The sequence below is a fragment of the Aplidium turbinatum genome, chromosome 8, assembly GCF_918807975.1.
Source record: "Aplidium turbinatum chromosome 8, kaAplTurb1.1, whole genome shotgun sequence".
In the NCBI taxonomy this organism is placed as follows: Eukaryota; Metazoa; Chordata; class Ascidiacea; order Aplousobranchia; family Polyclinidae; genus Aplidium; species Aplidium turbinatum.
In genome coordinates, this window is record NC_137479.1 from 24,499,653 (window position 1) to 24,518,675 (window position 19,023).

The window sequence follows — 19,023 nt, forward strand, 5'->3', positions numbered from 1 at the left end:
GATAAAAGAGGTGTGGTCACCTACCCCACAGCTTCACATAAGTTAATAGGTGCAATTTTTCACATTGTAAAGCTACACTGCTATGGCAAAGGTTTTAAGTGCTGTGAGTGAAAGAAGACTTAGGCCTATATATGGTTAGTGGTTTTTGTTTGTAGGTCTAAGATGTTGATCATTAACTTCCTTATTATGTAACAAATATAGATTTGCAGGTATCGTTAGTATGCATTAGTTTCATTTAAAGTGCAAGATATACCCTATGCAGTATGCTATTATATAATTTAAGTGTCGTTAATTTTTTTTAAATTTTTGTTCATAAAATATCTTCTTCGATGCGTGGTGTGGTTGCTTGCTTGTTTAATAAAATGTTGACCTGGAGTAAAAGGAAACTTTTATTAACCTAGTTGATTTCTAGGTGAAAAAATCTGAGATCGCTTTTCTTGCACTGCAATATGCTGGGAAGCTTATAACCAACATACCAGGCCCAGTTTTTATGTTGATGTGCACAGTCAGTGGCATCTGCACGATTTTCTTAACAGGAGGCCATTACTTTTTTTTTCAAAAAAAAAATCCACTTTGCTAAAAGCTTAGGACTACATATAATCAGTAATCAGTGTATACACTACAGTCAACATCAAAATTTCTTGACGGTCCCCGCTTGGGGTCCACATCTTTTAGGCGCAGACAGTTAGGCGCCGGTCAAATAGGCGCGCACACTGTGGCGTTAGGATATTTAGGTGCGAAGCACTGTGGCGCCCGTTCATTTAGGTGCTATTCCTAGTAAAGTCTGCAGATTGTATCAGCTTGGAAGGTAGGACAATGCTTTTCACACAAACTGTCATATTGAACAGAAAAATATGTTGTTTTGTTAATGCACGTGCATTCATTTGTTGTTAGGCATGGCTTCAGTGAGTGAAGCTGCTTTATCCGGCAATGTTTTTCACACAAAATGTTATAGTGAACAGAAAAATATTTCATAGCTTCCGTGAGTGAAGCTGCTTAAACCAGCAATGCTATTCACACAAAATGCTATATTGAACAGAAAAATATGTCATGGCTTGCGTGCGTGAAGTTGCTTTTCACACAAAACGTTAGCCAATATTGAACAGAAAAATATATTGTTTTGTAATACGCGTGTTCGTCATTTATTTGTTGTTAGTCAAGGTTTGCGTCGGCGAAAGCTTTATCAATAAATTATTCAAGTTTTCGAGCATGACTGAGTTCACTTTTAGTTAAATAACAACTACACAGTAAAACGTTAGATAACAAATGTCAGTAAAAAAAATATACTGTAGCCTATATTCAAGCAGGTGGTAGGCTTGAGTGAAAAGTAACTTAGTTTTCCGTCAAAACCCCGACTAGGTTTAATAACGAGCAGCAAAGTCGCACCATTATGCTTGCAACTTGTAGCCAGAGTTCATATGCCCTATTTAGAGATGTATTCATGTGGTAGAGCGTTGTCTCACACGTACTCGCAAGAATTGCCCTACCTGCCAAGCTGATACAATCTGCAGACTTTGCTTGGAATAGCGCCTAAATGAACGGGCGCCACAGTGCTCCGCACCTAAATATCCTGACGCCACAATGTGCGCGCCTATTTGACCGGCGCCTAACTGTCTGCGCCTAAAAGACTTGCTCCCCCCGCTTGTGTATGCCATTGGTATGCAGTACATTCAGAAGTTTAAATTCATTTTATTTGCAGAGCAACTTGATAATGGCAACAACAAGAAGGCTTTACATGAAGCTGATAAAGTGCTTAAAAAACAGAAAGACTTAACAGCGGCTAAAGTAAGATTTTATCCTTTCTTATTTATATATATACTTTATTTTGGCTTAAAGTAGACTGACTGTGAAACGAATACGCAACACAACAAACAAGTGGAAGAAGCGTAGGGACATGTAGCATTGTAGCACATGGTCAGCTGCTTCAATTGTTTTGGCATGCCATTGTCTAGCAGAGACACAGCCACATTCTTTGCAGTGGTGTTGAATTAATGTCCGTTCGAGCATCGTGTAGATGCTTTCAGCTCATGGCCATACAGCTGACAATTCAGTTAGAACATTTAGTTGGATTTATTCATAAGATTGCAACAGTTATTTTTATGGATATTTGGTTTTGGTAGTGACATTATGTCACAAACAAATCGAACATGCAACTGTAATTCTGGTTAAGGGAATGGTACTGCACAATCGAATTAATGGAAAGTGTAAAAGTTGATTATTTTGCAACTTGCGTTGAATAATAATTGCTAGATCATGAGATAACATTGACAATTGAACCCTAAGTTTTCTTTATTGTTGCTTTCTTTTTTTAATGAATTGTGGAGCAATGTACCTTGCAGTAGGCTATTATATTTCTAAAAAGAAAATTTATCCATGGCCTAATTAGTTTTTATTGCAAAACAATTTCAAGTTTATTGTACATGCTGTTATACTAGGTAACTAGTGTATTTTCTTTGAAAATGATGAACCGGTATTTTGATCTTTGATATGATTTCAAATCTTTAATGTATATAATTAAGGTAATTTTTCCTTTAATGTTTCTTTCAGTTGAAAATTTATTGATTGCTAGAAAGTATGCAGGCGTGCAGTCACTTTGATGTCCTCTATGTTCAGGTATTGAAAACCATAGCACTGCATCGCATGGGTAAAGTCGATGATGCGTTTGCACTGGCACAAGATGTAGTTGCTGTGGAACCGACCGATGATAATAGCTTGCAAGGGCTTAGTTTATACTATAAAGAAATTGGGAAAAGTAGGCACTTTTAGTAAATTGTTGTTGTTCTTTCAGTAATACCATAGCAGCTTTCAAAACCAAATAAAACATTATATAAACGTTAGACATTATTCATTGTATTCAATAGTTTATAATTAAAATTTAAAACAATGTTTCCTTTGTCTGTATTTTTCCTTTACAGTAATTAAAATTAAACATTTCATTCAGAAACTTAATTTTACAGTACTGACATATTAAATAAGACAATCAGTCACTAAATTGAATTATTTTATGAAAACATATCAATGTAAACTGATTTTTTGTCAAAAACTTATGTCCATTTTTGCATTGTGTATGATTAGTAATAGTTGTAACATGGCGGCCTTTATACACAGGCCATGACAGCGCGCAGCTTCAAATTTGACTGAAGGCCGATCTGTTAGAACTGCCAAAATCGCTAGTACAAGTTGATAGTTTGAGCATTAGTTAATAAATATGTATATATAGTCTTTGTGTGTATTTTGTGTGGTTCTGTGCGTTTGTTACCGTACCATACAAGCAATGAACTAGATTTTGGCACTTGAACTAGAAATCCAAAAAACGTATGGCAACACTGGTAATAGAGAAAGATTTGTCATTTTTTAAACTTAAAATTAGGAGTTTTACAGTGATTTGAGATTCAGTGATCACACTTTGGCAATTTGGATTCTCAAAACTATCATTTCAAAGGGATATAAAGTAAATTTAGCTTAAAGTTTTAAATCGAAATTACATCGGCCTTCAGTCTGACTTCTAGTTCACACGTTGTCAAGGCATGTGTGTAACTGTGTAGTCTGTAGTGTGTATAGATCGCTATGAGTTGAAATTGCCATTTTTATCATATTACCATGCACTAAATTGTGTCATTTTGTATGAAAGCTGAATTGATATGCTCGATATATGAGAATGCTGTGAAGCACTGTCCAGGAAATGAGGAGTACAACACGCATCTGTTCATGTCATATGTGAGACATGAAGAGTTTCAAAAAATGCAAAGAGTAAGTGAGAAGTGATGTTATTTCAAGAAATTTAACAAATAAGTTTATTATTCACCAGTCTGCCTTATTCAATTCAGTTCATTTAGCCAAGGGTTGGGTGCAACAAGAGTGGAATATTTTCGGATGAAGAACAGCAGCTGATTTAGCGACTTATTTGAAGGATCTATCGTTTTCTTTGTACATCAACGCTAATCCGCTGATTAGAATCCCCGATTACTGATCCTGAGATGATTATTTGTAAACTGATTCTTAAATAGTTAATCAGTCGGTTAACTTAATCGGCTACATAAAAATTGCAAGTTTAGTTAATTACACCTTCTTAATAACACATTTCACGCCATGAAACTCAAAGTTTTTATCTAAATGTGGTGCCCCATTCAATACGGTACTGCACACTAAAGACATTAGCATGTCAAGTTATTCAATATTCATGCCCTCCATCTCAATTATGTCTGAACCAGGGATAAATTAATTTTGGCATTGTTAATGACTTCAACGCATCAAAATTTCCTTTTTCGCGTCGTTTCAACAGAGTAGTTTTGGAAAAGGGTAATTTTTAAAATTTGGGATATTTTGCGTTCAGATAGATCTTCATTGGTTGAACATTCGCATAGTTTTAGTGATTGGTTGTTTCTGTTTCAGGTGGCCATGAGCTTGTACAAACAACACTCCAAAAACCCATACCTTTTTTGGGGAATTATGGCGATTGTGTTGCAGGTGAGAAACTGTAAAATTGTCCGCTCATAAAAATAAGCTAAGGGTACGGTAGTAGAACTTTCATTATTTTATCTTTTCTCAACCTTCAATGAAACATTTTCGTATTTAGGCTCAAAACGCCAGCGATGAAAAGTTAGCCAAAACCATGTATCTGCCTCTGGCTGAGAAAATGATTGAAAAGCTCATTGAGAAGGGGAAGATAGAGGCAGAAGCAGGTTTTTGTAAATTGTTTAACCTTAAAATGACCGTAAGATTTGTTAAGCCTACGTTTTACACTATTTATACGGGACTACTAACTGTGATGAGATTTCTTTACCTTGGCATTTACGAATGTTCTTTTTTGAACGTTATGTGACTGGCTTGATTAATTATTATTATTGTGTAAAAACAAACTTTGAATTAAAAGTCTAGTTTGCAAATGCAGGCTTCTAAGCTCCCAGCGGCCATGCAGAGAAAAAAGTTTAAAATAGAACGCGAGTGGAGAAAAAGGTTAAACATCGTCTGCAGACATTGAATCAATGTATAAATGACAAAATTTTGTTGTCTTGGAACGGAGTGGAGAAATCAGAAATGTTGGCTTATGGAAGGCGGCGACCAAATGTGGCCTACCTTGGATGTGAAACTTTTTCTCTTCAATGGCATTCGCAACCTTTTTTCACAAACAAGGCAAATTCTCTCACACGCCGACGAGAAATATTGCTGGTAAACGTTTCGTAAAAAGTATGAGCGTCAACCTGTAAAACCTCAAAGACTTGCTCTACAACCACTTGGGTAGCAATGCATTTAAACCAGAGGTGACGAACCTGCGGCCCGTCAAAGAATTTTGTGCGGCCCGCAAAACAATTCGACAATCTCAAATGGTCATCTGTTTTCGGCAGCACTTACCTATGCGAACAGTTTTTTTCTAAAATGCACTTTACAAAAAGTCGTTACAGGTCGAGGCTGACAGATGAAAGTCTTAGTATGCATTTGAGAGTTGCCACATCGTCTGTTCGACCTAATATTGAACGCTTATTCAAGCAAAAAACTTTCCAAAAATCCCACTAAGCAAAAAATGCAATGCTTCAATGTTATTTTTTAATATTTTATGCTTCAATGCTGCATTAGATAGCTTCAACTGTAGATGATTCGCATGGGCTTTTGTTTGTTATTTGAAAAAGAAATTTCATTAACTGATTTGTTGCTTCGGAGTATAATGGTGTTATGAATCCATACTCATTCATCACAAATCCTCAAATTAAGGTTTAATAAACAAAACACACGATATAGCTGAACATAAACATAGCGGTTAACATCAACATAATAAGGTAGCAGGTATTAACTTAAATAAAGAGATTATACACTACAGCTTACAAACTAAAGATTACATGCAACTGAAATGTCTTCACTACTAAACAATCTGCTGTATGAAGCAAGCTACGCTTCTAGAACACTGAACACAAGTAAAATGTCGTGGCAGGTATTTGATTGTTTAAACGGGCAATTACCTACGTCATAGTACCGCAAGGAGAAGCAATAGAAATGATTAGGCACGAGGCAAAATACGAATGGTTAGTTGTAATCTACAACATTCTCCCCTGCCAAGAAATCGAGTTCAAATGGGTATTTGTATCATTCATACATCAAGCGATCAGGAGGGCGCCTTATGCGGGAAGAACGCCTCAGCATTGGATCTTCTCTTGTGTTAGGCTCTTCATTGACTTCAGAATGATGATCAACTTCGGTGTTTGGTTCAGCACCTTTCACGTTGCTGTGATGCATTTTATCAACGGGTGAATCGCTTGCAACGGTTTCATCATTGTACGATTGATCATTAATGAAAACAGAAGTGTCAGAATCAGTTGCGCTATTTTCGAAAGCATTTCTTTCTCCCACAGGAGCAACATCACGCAATGATACAGTAGTCTGGCGACCATTCGGTAATCTCACAAAAGCATACGTTGGAGTAGCATGAATTAATTCTACTTCATCTACAGCAGGTTCATATTTGCTCGTGCGAACGTGGCGCTTCAATAGAACAGGACCAGGAGTACTGAGCCAAGTGGGACTTGATGATCCCAACTTGGAACGCCGACTAAACTTCATAAAGCGTTCGTGGGGAGATACATTGGTCGCAGTACAGAGCAGTGAACGTACGGAATGTAATACGTCAGGCAAAACACTTTCCCATTTTGAAATGGGCAAATTGCGTGTTCTTAATGCAAGTTGCACTGCGGTCCAAATAATATTATTATATTTTTCACATTGACCATTACATCGAGGGTTGTATATTGAAGTTTTGCTGAGAGCTATTCCTTTGCTGTGCGCAAATGATATAAATTCGTTTGACATAAATGCAGGCCCTCTGTCAGAATGAATATATGAGCAAAGGCCGAACAAAGAAAACAATTGCGATAAACATGAAATAACAGTTCCGGCATTCATATTTGCACAAGGAAACGCAAATGGAAACCTCGAATACTCGTCGATTACAGTTAATATATATTTGTTTCTTGTGGCTGAAGGCAATGGGCCTTTGAAATCAATATTTAGGCGTTCCATAGCTTGAGTAGCTTTTATTAGCGGAGTTTGAATCGGCTTGTGGAAACGAGGTTTAATTTCAGCACAAACATTACAATCTGAGATCATTTTACGTATCTCGCCGAGCGAATAAGGTAGATTCTTTGTTTTGATATAATGGTGCATTCTTGTTACCCCAGGGTGGCAAAGACTCGCATGAATCTCGTACAAATAATTGCTAGACAAACTTGCACAATACGCTCTTGATAAGGTATCAGGTGCCACGTTAAGTTTTCCTGGTCGATAAACTATGTCATACTGATATTGTGAAAGTTCAACACGCCATCTCAAAATTTTACTGTTTTTCAACTTACTATGACTTTTGCAATCATACATAAACGCGATTGATCGCTGATCAGTTACAAGTTTGAAACGCCGCGCGGCCAGCAAATGGCTCCATTTCCGCACTGCTTCAACAATAGCAGCGGCCTCTTTTTCTATCGAAGAGTGATGCTTTTCGGTTTTTGTCAACGATCGGGAAAAAAATGCAACTGGTCTATCTCGTTGATTTAAGGTTGCTGACAAGGCAACATCTGAAGCATCAGTTTCGACTACAAACATGGCTTCTTCATCGATTACTCCAAGTGTCACAGTGGCCAATTCTGATTTAAGCTCTTCAAACGCTTTTAAACTATCACCATTTAAAGGAAAGTCGCTGTTTTCTATTAACGGTTTAATTTTGTCAGAATAATGAGACACCCATTTGGCATAATATGCGAAAAGTCCGATAACACGCTGCTGCTCTTTGTTATTTGTTGGAGAAGGGAGCTCTAAAAGAGTTTTCACTCGGTCAGGATCTGGTTTTAAACAACCTTTAGAAATTTGATAACCTAACAACTGTATGCAGTCAGTCGAATATTCACATTTCGACTCATTAAATGTCAAATTACACTCTTTAGCTACTTGCAAAAACTTCGACAAATTTTCATCATGTTCTTGCTGCGTTTTACCACCGATTGTAATATCATCAAGATAAGCGAACGTACCTTTGCAATCATTAGACTTGATAATATCGTCCACAATTCGCTGGAAACATGGCACTGCATTTGTCAGCCCAAATGGTATTCTTTTCCACTGCCAAAGTGAACCGTCAGCTTGAAACGCAGTAAATATCCTGTCGCATTTGGGTAGTTCTACTTGATGGTATGCACTTGTCATATCGATTGTCGAATACACATTAAACTTTGCAACATTTTGCACCACGTCCTGCATCCGTGGCAGCGGATAAGCATCAATTCTAGTGAATTTATTTATAGTCTGGCTATAGTCAATGACCATTCGCTTTTTATGGTTATCTTGGGTAACCACAAGAGGCTGCGCACGCCATGGAGAATTACTTGGCTCGATGAGTCCTTCCTTCAGCAGTCGTTTTACTTCTGATCCTATGAACTCTTTATCTTGCATTGAATAACGCCGTTCTTTGGTAGCCACTGGATGGAAATCCTCCGTTAGATGCTGGAATAGATTGACAGGAGTTGACGTCTTTACAGCTTGCAACAATCCGAGGTGTAACGTGGGCTTCGAACCTCCGAAGTAAATGCTGACTCTTTTATGCTGTTCCATAAAGTCTTGACCGAGTATGACATCAGTTAGCAAATTTTCCAGCACCATTACATCCACTTTTTGGTATAGTTGACCACCAAGGTTCACGTCAACTTTACATATGCCTACACCTTTAGAGCTGCATCCTTTTACTGCTAAACCAATCCGCTGATCAGTCTCTTTAAGGTTTAGTTGCAATTGTTGACTAAACAACTTGCTTATGTGCGATAACGACGATCCTGTGTCCATTAAAGCATTGGCCGAAATACCGTTAATCGTGACAGGAATGATAACTTTCGTATCAATAGGTTTTGAAGTCTTTTGAGGGGTTATGTGCATCAAAGAGGTTGAAGAACAATGACTTTTATTCATAGAAGGTTTAGGTGATCGACACATTTTGGAGAAATGTCCTTTCTTAGCACAACGATAGCACTCAACTTCCTTAGCTGGGCAAAATTGTCGAGAATGCCGTTTATTTCCACAATATGGACATCTTACTGAAACGGTAGCTGCAACAGTATCTTGCTTTCTTTCAAGATCATCTTTAGGTTCGGATATAACAGCAACTTGATGCGAATGCAGTGCTGAGGGTTCTGCAACTATTCGTCCAGCGTTTTTTTGAGCATCTTCCAACGACCGAGCTTTCTCGAAAGCAGCTTGTAAAACAAGGTTTGGTTCTTCCAATAAACGTTGCTTAATTTCTTGTGATGTCAATCCGCCGATAAAGGCATCGAGAATAGATTCCTCTCTGTGCTGAACGGCGGACACAGCTTCGAAATTGCAGTCAGTACTCAAGCGCTTGAGCTTTTGATAATATTCATCAAGTGTCTGGTTGACCTCTTGCTTGCAAGATTTAAGCAAATAACGCGCATAAATTCGATGAGGAGCTTTGTCATATGCACTTTGAAGTTGAGTAATTGCAGCTTCATATGTGCCAGCTTCTGAAATGACCTCATAAGCTGCACTATCAAGATGATTGACAAGAAGACCGAGTTTATCTGCATCCGAAATACCTTCGTACTTCTGAATATAATAGGTAAATGACCTATACCAGTGCGACCAAAGCTTCCTGGCTTCGCTACTGTGAGGATCGGCAGTAAACAGTTTTGGTCTTAAGTCTTTAAGATCCATTCTGTGTCTGTTTATTAAATTGTTATGAATCCATACTCATTCATCACAAATCCTCAAATTAAGGTTTAATAAACAAAACACACGATATAGCTGAACATAAACATAGCGGTTAACATCAACATAATAAGGTAGCAGGTATTAACTTAAATAAAGAGATTATACACTACAGCTTACAAACTAAAGATTACATGCAACTGAAATGTCTTCACTACTAAACAATCTGCTGTATGAAGCAAGCTACGCTTCTAGAACACTGAACACAAGTAAAATGTCGTGGCAGGTATTTGATTGTTTAAACGGGCAATTACCTACGTCATAGTACCGCAAGGAGAAGCAATAGAAATGATTAGGCACGAGGCAAAATACGAATGGTTAGTTGTAATCTACAACAAATGGTAGAAACATTTAGTCAACTTGAGCAAAAAGGATAGAGCCAAAAAAAGAAGAAATCATACTCATATGAAAGCAAACGCTTCGAAAATTAAATTGTCTTCATTATCAGTGCAAGTACTGTTGCTCTATCCTTTTTGCTCAAGTTGATTTTTTTGATTTTTTACTGTTGTATGTTTCGATTCTGCTTAAGGCTTATGCAGAATCGAAACATACAGCAGTAAAAAAATAAAAATAAGATAATTTTAACTGTGTGGGTTTTATTACTTTCATCTGCCGTTTGTTACTTTTCATGAATAATATCTTGAGTCGCTTCTAAAAGATTTCATAGTAGGTTACAATTAAAAAGTTTTGACAAAGTGGCCCGCGACTGCAAAAAGGTTCGTCACCCCTGATTTAAACAAACTGTAAATATATTTCAGGGCCTTGTTCTTACCCAATTGAACGCAAAAACACGATATTAATAAACGCATTTTTAAAAACACAAATTTTTATGGATTTTTTATTTTGGCTGCCGAGCGCCAAAATTTGGCCGCCAGGATAAAGCTCTGGTAGGACATGCTTGGTCGCCGGAAAAATAAAGAAGCTTAGAGGCCTGAAATGGTCTGTGTGAATGATTAAACTACATTTTATGCACTGTTAATTTACAGAAGTTCGGTTGTATCTTCTGATTCTTGATCTTATTGGCAAACACGAAAAGGCTTTGGAAGTTTTGAACGGACCACTTGGCAGTAAGTCGCCTGTGCACTCTCGTATTCTCGTGTACTTTGCGCAACGTGGGACTGCATGACGCATGTCTACGTAGACCAGTGGTCGGGAACCTTTTTGAGTAAGAGAGCCATTAAAGCTACATTTTTGGAAATACATTTCCGTGAGAGCCATAGGTTATACTGCAATGCCTTAACACTTAATACAATTAACACGTGGTGGCACTGGTGAAGTTTTGAAAGTGGGAACGTGTCTTTGCAAGAGGAGCAAAACAGCGGGGGGTTGGAGGGTTCCCCCACCAAAAAAATGAACAATTACAATTAATTTGGTGCATTTTGAGCGCATTTTCAGCTCTAAATTGTAATGAAAAGTTAAGATAAAACTTTTGCGGTTTGCACTTTAGAAGATTGTTTTTTTTGCGAGCCAGATGCCGTCTTCAAAAGAGCCATATATGGCTCGAGAGCCATAGGTGCCCGACCCCTGACGTAAGCTATGCAGTACTTGCTAGCCAAAAACAAAAATAATAATCAAGAAAATTTTAACTGATATTGATCCAGAGAAATTTCAATCCGCAAAAAGATTTGTTTCAATTTTGTCTTTAGTTCTATATTTGAATGATATTTCTACAATCATTCGTTCTTATTGATCGCATGGTACTGTCATAGTTTTAAAAGGATGAGGTTTGGTAGCTGACAAACGACATGTGAACTTTGTAAAATAGAAATGCTGAATTTTCACATTACTTGTGTTTTTTCCATACAGCAAAAGCCGTCATTTTTACATTGATTCAACGTCTACAGGCGTTGAATCAATGTAAAAATGACGGATTTTGCTGTCTGGGAGTGTTGTTCAGTGGCAACATATGCCACCACCGTTATATCAACATACTAGGTAGCATTGATTGCTTTGCTAAGTTGAGAACGTGCTAATGCTGAGGACATGTTGTGACACAAACTAAGCCGCAAAAGTGTGATCGGCATTGCTCGTGTTTAACTTTCAGAGCGCACAGGTCAAATTGTGAGAAATTGTCGTCGTGGCATTGTTTTTGTATTGCTCGTTACACGCGTAGCTTTCGGTACATTGCACGATTTTGATTTTTGCAGAAAAGCTAACGGCAGAACTGAAAGGATTGGACTCGGCTACGCTGAAGGTGAAGGAAAAGGCAAACCTATGGGATGAGGTTAACGTGGAATACAAACGTCTTTTGAAAGAGAAGTATGGGAGATTGTTATCTCGTTTTTAAACTCCAACATTTCAGCAACGTTAACATTTTTAAATTCTTACAACGTGTGGCGACATTGAAACGATGCAAAGTGACGACATTCGTCGGTTTGTGTTTTGCAGTCCGGATGTGTGGAACTACGCGCTCGGATACTTGGATTCATTCTTTCATCTCCTCGACAGTAACTGGAAACCTTCTGAAGATCGAACAGTGGATGCAGAAGACAGGTTGATTTTAGAACTATTTTAAATAGACATGCGTGGAACCTCAGATGCGATCGCTACGGAAAGGTCTGCGAGATGAGCATCGCAAATAACTAACAATTGTGTGAAGCTAAAGGGTGGCCAATAGAATATTACGTCGAAATGGCCAGTTTAATCGGTGAAATCCCGATTCGAAGACAACCTTTTTTGGAGAAAACCGATTCGGTGATTTCTTAAATGCAACGACGGCTTCTGTTTATCTAGAGAATTTGTAGGGATCATTTGGGTAGGCGGTTTTTGTGTTTATCTTCTAATACCCATGCAAACGAGAAAGTTATTTTTTCGGTGAGGTAGATTTAAATTAGCTGATATCTTGCGGGTAGCCTATAAGCTACAACGATATCTAGCAACTTTAGTCGAGACATTTTTGCTGAGACTTCATTTGATTAAACCACTATTGTTAATCACGAAACGCCGTTTGACAACTGCTTTATTTTTCTTGATGAGACTTTATTTAATTAACCTTTATTATCAGCTAATTCCTTTGAATAAACAGATGCCGCTGTGAGATTTTAGAAATCTTCGAAAAAGGCTGCCTCCGAATTGGGATTTCTTCGAATAGTAGCACACCGACATTACAAAGCACAAGTAGTTTTGCCCCGAGGTGACCGTCGGCTAAGTTTTTAAAGCTTTCTTGTAGAGTCTTTATGCAACGCCCTTGGAATGATCAGCGTACCCTATTTTGAACAACTTCTTTCGTATGAGACAGAATTGTTTAAATGTCATTGTCCAGTGCTGCTATACTATGCATTCCATTTGGTATCTTGTAAATGGGACATTCAAGAATGACATGGTCAGCAGTTTGTTCCTCCTTCCCGCATTTGCAGTCCGATGAGGAAGCCAAACCCCACTTATGTTGGAATAGAAGCGGCCGGCTCCTGTAGGGATTAATTTAAGCTTAACCCAAATCGGCCGGGCAAGTCCATCCCACGGGGGCGTGCCACCGGATGAAGTGTAAAACCATAGAGTTTGGTGTCGGTGGCACACCATGCTGCATTCCAAGTGTCTTCCATATAATGTGCTGCGCTGATGGTATAACCGCTGAATGGTAATAATTCAGCAGCAGCTGGTACAAAGGGGTATCTTGACTTTAGCCGCCGGCAGGGTTTCTGAGGTGGGACGTTCGACTCCAGCCACCCGCACTTGCTGTTGTTTCTCTGGGCAAGAAACTTTACGATAATTGCCTCTACCTAGTGATCGATTTCGAGTAATGGGTAGTACCAAATTTAAGTAATAAGTAAAGTAGACAACCGGAAAACAGACATTGCCGTCGGCTGCAGCGTGGGTCAGGTGTATGTCGGAAGGCGTACACCGATGCATAGCGCTCAAGTCCGCTTTCCCGCAATGCAGGATAAAGATAAACAAACAAAACAAAACAAAAACAAAGACGTTGAGCTAATAGCTAACAGCTAATACTCATCTATCCCAGTTAAGAGACTTAGAATGGCCTGGTGTAGGTTGTGGTGGAGGAATCGGGACTCTCCTATAGACTTACGATGTTATTCGATTTATGTTAAATTCTGTCTTGTCATAGTGTTTAATCATAGACGTATTGACAATTTTAACCACACTTGCGTATGTGTATTACTTTTTCTCTTCACTGAGTAGCAATGTTATTTTTCCTTATCCATATGAACGAAAACATGAATATGTTTTCTTTAGTGGTTTAGAAAATGTAAGCATTTAAAATTGTCGACTTATCGTCAAATATAAGTCAATCGTCAAGTATTGTCAAATACATGTACCTATATTATGCTCAATTGTTTTTGCAAGAAATTAAAATTCTTTGATATAGTAAAACTTACTAACGACTACGATTTGTGAAATGTGACGAAAATGTTTAAAGTTGTTGAAAAGCGATATCTATCACATTCCCGTGGCTTTGTTTCAATTTAGCTCCACGATTCGGCCAGACCACACCCTACAAGGAGCGTTTGAGTTTATACTGAGTCTTGTGAGTGCTGAGAACGATGTGGTAGAACACAAGAGGCGGGGTCCCTACCTGCTCAGATTGGAAATGCTGAAGAGGCTAAAGTTACGAAACGACGAATCGCAAGGTAGCCTAACTAAACTAATACGTTTTGAAATTGTACTTTTGCATCATCGTAGCCTCTTAATTTCCTGAAAGCGAGTTTTGTGGTGCACTGGTGTAAAAACTGTCATAACTAATACGATTAATTTCTTTTATTGATTATTCTTTTTGTTGTCACTGAGCTGTCAGTTATTTTTAGCGTAATTTTGTTGCAGTTTAGGAAAGGTATTTCAATGAGAATGAAATTGCACTGCTTCATTATATACGTGGTGTAACTAAAATGTAAAATAAGACATAATATTGACGATTGCATTAGTGTGTTGAAACTATCAGCACTGCTGGTTTTGAGTAAAAATTTGCAACTACTTTTTGTTGCTCGTCCATTCCCTTGCGGTGTCTGATTAATCATCGTTTCATAGTATATAGTTACAATATAATTTTAAAGCTTGTTAGATACTTTCAATGTATTTAACGTATTCTTAAATAGCTTGATAACATTGCTTTTTGGTGACCAGCACTCGTTTTCGAGCTTTATAATCTACGTTTAAAGTGACGTTGTCTGTCATCCCAGACAGCAAAGTCCGCCATTTTTACATTGATTCAACGTCTGCAGACGTTGACTCAATGTAAAAATGACGGATTTTGTTGTCTGGAGTGTTGTCCGTCATGGTGTACCTTGCTTGCATGCCGTCATAACAACGTCATCATTTTTTCTTTCTACATTTTGTCAATAACCAGACAAAATTAAACGATTAGGATCGCCATGGCAACTGCTTCTGGAGTACGCCTTGGACTTTTCCACAAAGCCATGTTGCTTCCCCGACCTGATCCCGTACTTCTCCCTCCTCGCACCGAATGATATCGACAAGGTACATGTGCTGCTATTAAATTTTTGAATATATTTTTTTGCATAAATTTGATGAAATGAGATTTTATCGCAGTGCAGCGTGTAGAAATACACGTCAATGTTAAAAGTTTGCAGAATTTTTAGAATTGTAGAATTATGAAAAATGTCGGTTGTTAATCTCTTTTATGTAAAGAATTTCCTTTTGTTCCCAGTTTCTTGCTGACCTGTACGATCAGCAAGCATCGTTTACATACTGCGACATGAACGGCGAGTGTAGTGAGTCCCTTAAACGAGAAATCAATCGAAGAAAAGAAAAAGAAATTCAAAGACACATTTTCACAATTGAAGCGACCAGGTAGGTAGGCTGCAGCATGGACTTCTAAATAGTAGCACCTGGACTGGACACGCAGTGACCAACATGAGGCCAAACAGTTGGTACAACGGTTGGCCAACAGTGGGCCAACAGCCAAGTAACTAACCCTGTTGGCCCACTGTTGGCCAACTGTTGTACCAACTGTTTGGCCACATGTTGGCCACTGCGTGTCCAGTCCAGGTGCTACTATTTAGAAGTCCATGGCTGCAGGGTGTTGTGACTCGCTTTGGCAGATTAATTTTTCATCTTTTTTAAGCAGTGAAGCCACTCCTTTTCTAAAGCAATGTTTGCTTACTTTCCATACAGCAAAATTTGTTGCTCATTTCCTATGCAGAGGTTGAATCAATATAAATATGACTGATTTTGCTGTCTAGGTTACAGCTCATATATTAGCTGCAAGAGCTCCAAGTTAACAAGGTTGGCATTTTTTTTTTTACATTCATTCAACGTCTGCTATAAATCTAAAAGGGCCTATTTTGCCAGCTGCGTATAGCAATAAGTGCTGCCCAGCTCGCAAAATTAGTCGTTTTAACATTGATTTAACGTCTGTGGATGTTGCGTCTGCTAGATGAGTGTGTCAGCGTAAGGTTATAATCATAAACTATCAATTTTGTCCTAAATGTACGAACACTTGGGTACAATGCTGATTGTTGACAGTTTCACAGTGGCTGAGAAGTTCGATTATTTGCATTGTGTAGAAATAACTGTCTCTTCCCATTCGTACGAATCTCGGCTTCTCCAAATCATGCTGTGCTTGATATAACTGGCTAGAAGATATGAAAAATTATTTTCTATATTCAGGTTTTTAGGAAAGCACGAATCTCTTTGGAACGAAGAAAAACTAACACTAGCAACGGATTATATACAAAGGCACAAAAATGGTGTCCGCTTCAGTGAGTGGCCTTCTTATAAGACTTATAAGTAATACTTTTTTTTCATTTCCAGTTCACCATAGTCTGTGGTTTTAATAGACATTGCTCTAATTGCACTATGGATGAAATTCACTTCTGGCTGACAACACCTATCCAGCGTTGTTTTACCTATCTTCAAGGTCGAAACTTTTTAGCAATTTACGCCTTCCGTTTTTACTAGTCACAACTCAAACAGGCCCCCCGTTTCAGGATTCGGCCTCCCGCTCTCATCAGTGTAGTTAACGTGCAATGAACCATCTTGAATAGATTACAGCATCGTTTGTTAATTGTTTAACAATTTATGTACCATAGCAACAATCTACGCGTGAAACATCGTACTTAGAACCTGTCTATTCCAGGCAGCGATAGACCTTCAACAGATGGATGTGTTGTGGATTCTTATTGTCTGTTTGCTGTCCGCTTGTTATTGGATATATATCTGGACACAGGTAAGACAGCGGTCGGTGTTTGTAAATATTTAAGACTTGATGAGTAGAAAATTGTTATCACTTCGTGACCTTTGCAGAAGACACCGCCTTGCTGTGGAGATGCGCCAGCATTCTAGAATACGGACTTGCCCACAGCCAGTACAATTACGAAATGAAGTTCATGTTGATCAGGATATATTGCAGGCTTGGTCTCCTAACGCCGTGCAGAGAATTATACGATTCTCTTGAGATTAAACACATGCAGCACGACACACTTGGGTAGGAACGGATTGGGTTATAGCTTTTTTACGTCCACCTTTTCATTTTAATGTCCACCTTTTCACCTTTTCATTTTTGAACTTGTCCTACTACGAAAAAATCGGTTATGAAAGTGCGCGGAGCTTGAGTTGTTTGACGTTTTATCGGATATGATTTTTCATTCATTGCGGAGGCTATTCCAACTCTTAGATATGTAGATTGTGGTTTAGCAAACAGGGACGATACACGGTCGAGATCGTGTGAGTCAAAACTCGCATTTTTTATGACGTAATTTTGATTTTGATTTTTTTCAGTACAACAGCACGTAGAATACGTTAATACCCGGAATGGCCCGTTTTCGGCGAGTTCCCTATTCGGCAAAAGCCTTTTTCGGCGAGTTCCCTATTCGGCGACAGCCTTTTTCGGCGAGTTTCCTATTCGGCGATTTTTTGAAAATCCAACGACACCTTCTGTAAATCCATCCTTCTGTTTATTTAGAGAATTTTGTATTTTATCGCATTAATATCGCAGATTATGATAAGATGCTTAGTTTGTTGCTTGTTCAGAGATGGTGCCGATAGACACGTGTGTTCGCCCATGGGCCCTGGCTCATCACTCATCAGTATCCCGCCACTTATTCATGCCACAGACTCTCGACTGCTGCAATGCTGCATATCTGTTATTGGATGTTTGATTTATTGGAGAAAACTTGTAATCTTTTGTTTCTACCGGATAGTTACTTTTGAATTGTGGTTATTTCTAATTGCAGACACTCTATAAGCCAACACATTATGTCTCTGGGTCATTTCCACGTCGCCACACGGTTCTTCCAAATCGCCAAAAACTTTTATACTTCAAACAATAAGGAATCACTCGAATGCCTGATAGCTTGCTTTCGCAATGGAACTTTCTACAAGGTAAAGCAAGGTCAAGAGAAAACAGCAAGTCGATCCTTTTTACATTGATTTTACGTTTGCAGACGTTGAACCAATGCAAAAAAGGAACTGATTTACTGACTGGAAATTGTTTTGTTGTTTTTTATTTCGATTTTTTTTTAATGCGGATTATTCTTCCAGGTTTCGGAATTGGTCGAATACAAAAAAACTGTTAACAATTCAATCCACGCCGCGTTGGTCAGAACGGAGCACGCGTGGATGAATATTTTCGCGCAAGGAGACATGTGAGTGCATTTTCACAATCGTGCACGCAAACATTAGCTTGCTCCCAGACAGCAAAATCAGTCATTTTTAAATTAATTCAACGTCTGCAGACGTTAAATCAATTTAAAAATGACAAATTTTGTTGTTTGGAGCTTGCATGGTCGTGGAGAATTATTGTCTTCTTTTATGACGTCATCTTACAGAAGGGATGTCGTTGTGCATTCGAAAGGAAACAAAATGCACAAAATTTTTGCAGTGCAGAAAGCACCAAAAGATCACTTTGCGAAGTGATATTTCACCGTGTTCTTTAAAAATGCAATGATGGTTGGCCTCCCAAACTGAGGGAATACATAATGTGCCTGTACTTTGCAACGGTCCAAAAGCTATCGCTGTCTTTCACATGTTTTTCTTTTGCAACGTGCAATGTTATTCCGTGTTGCGAAACGTTAAATGATGTTGCTAAAACAAAGATTTAATACAGTTCTGTGTCACTCTTGTTTCTAGTGACCATCCTATGGCGGAATTATTACCAGATTTTCCTTCCATCGATTACGAAAGTCTGACGGACAACAGGGATTTCTCGTTCACCACGGATATTAATCCGGAAAACAAGTAGGCTTCCCAGTCAGCAAAAATATGACGGATTTTGATGCCCTTGACGTATACAAATATATACACTGTCCCAACCGTGAATTGTGCTGTTTTCAAATTTTTGTTTTCAAAAGTGTTTCT

General features: G+C 38.4%; 1 protein-coding gene across 3 annotated transcripts in view; it reads left to right on the forward strand.

The window, feature by feature from the left end:
• LOC145775195 (N-alpha-acetyltransferase 25, NatB auxiliary subunit-like) overlaps positions 1-19,023 on the forward strand; it is a 24,919-nt gene continuing 5,896 nt past the window's right edge. Inside the window, exons 1-19 of one of the 3 annotated variants that reach the window (XM_082586435.1) lie at positions 1-134; positions 1,700-1,785; positions 2,614-2,752; positions 3,632-3,750; positions 4,393-4,467; positions 4,577-4,682; positions 10,740-10,820; positions 11,901-12,012; positions 12,142-12,246; positions 12,779-12,886; positions 14,179-14,339; positions 15,053-15,183; positions 15,374-15,516; positions 16,336-16,427; positions 16,805-16,894; positions 16,972-17,152; positions 17,901-18,048; positions 18,208-18,311; positions 18,796-18,903. In XM_082586435.1, coding sequence (XP_082442561.1) covers positions 83-134; positions 1,700-1,785; positions 2,614-2,752; positions 3,632-3,750; positions 4,393-4,467; positions 4,577-4,682; positions 10,740-10,820; positions 11,901-12,012; positions 12,142-12,246; positions 12,779-12,886; positions 14,179-14,339; positions 15,053-15,183; positions 15,374-15,516; positions 16,336-16,427; positions 16,805-16,894; positions 16,972-17,152; positions 17,901-18,048; positions 18,208-18,311; positions 18,796-18,903 — 2,141 coding nt within the window. In that variant the 5' untranslated portion in view covers positions 1-82. The remainder of the gene's footprint in view (positions 135-1,699; positions 1,786-2,613; positions 2,753-3,631; positions 3,751-4,392; positions 4,468-4,576; positions 4,683-10,739; positions 10,821-11,900; positions 12,013-12,141; positions 12,247-12,778; positions 12,887-14,178; positions 14,340-15,052; positions 15,184-15,373; positions 15,517-16,335; positions 16,428-16,804; positions 16,895-16,971; positions 17,153-17,900; positions 18,049-18,207; positions 18,312-18,795; positions 18,904-19,023) is intronic. The other 2 variants (XM_082586436.1, XM_082586437.1) reach the window with 2 other exon arrangements.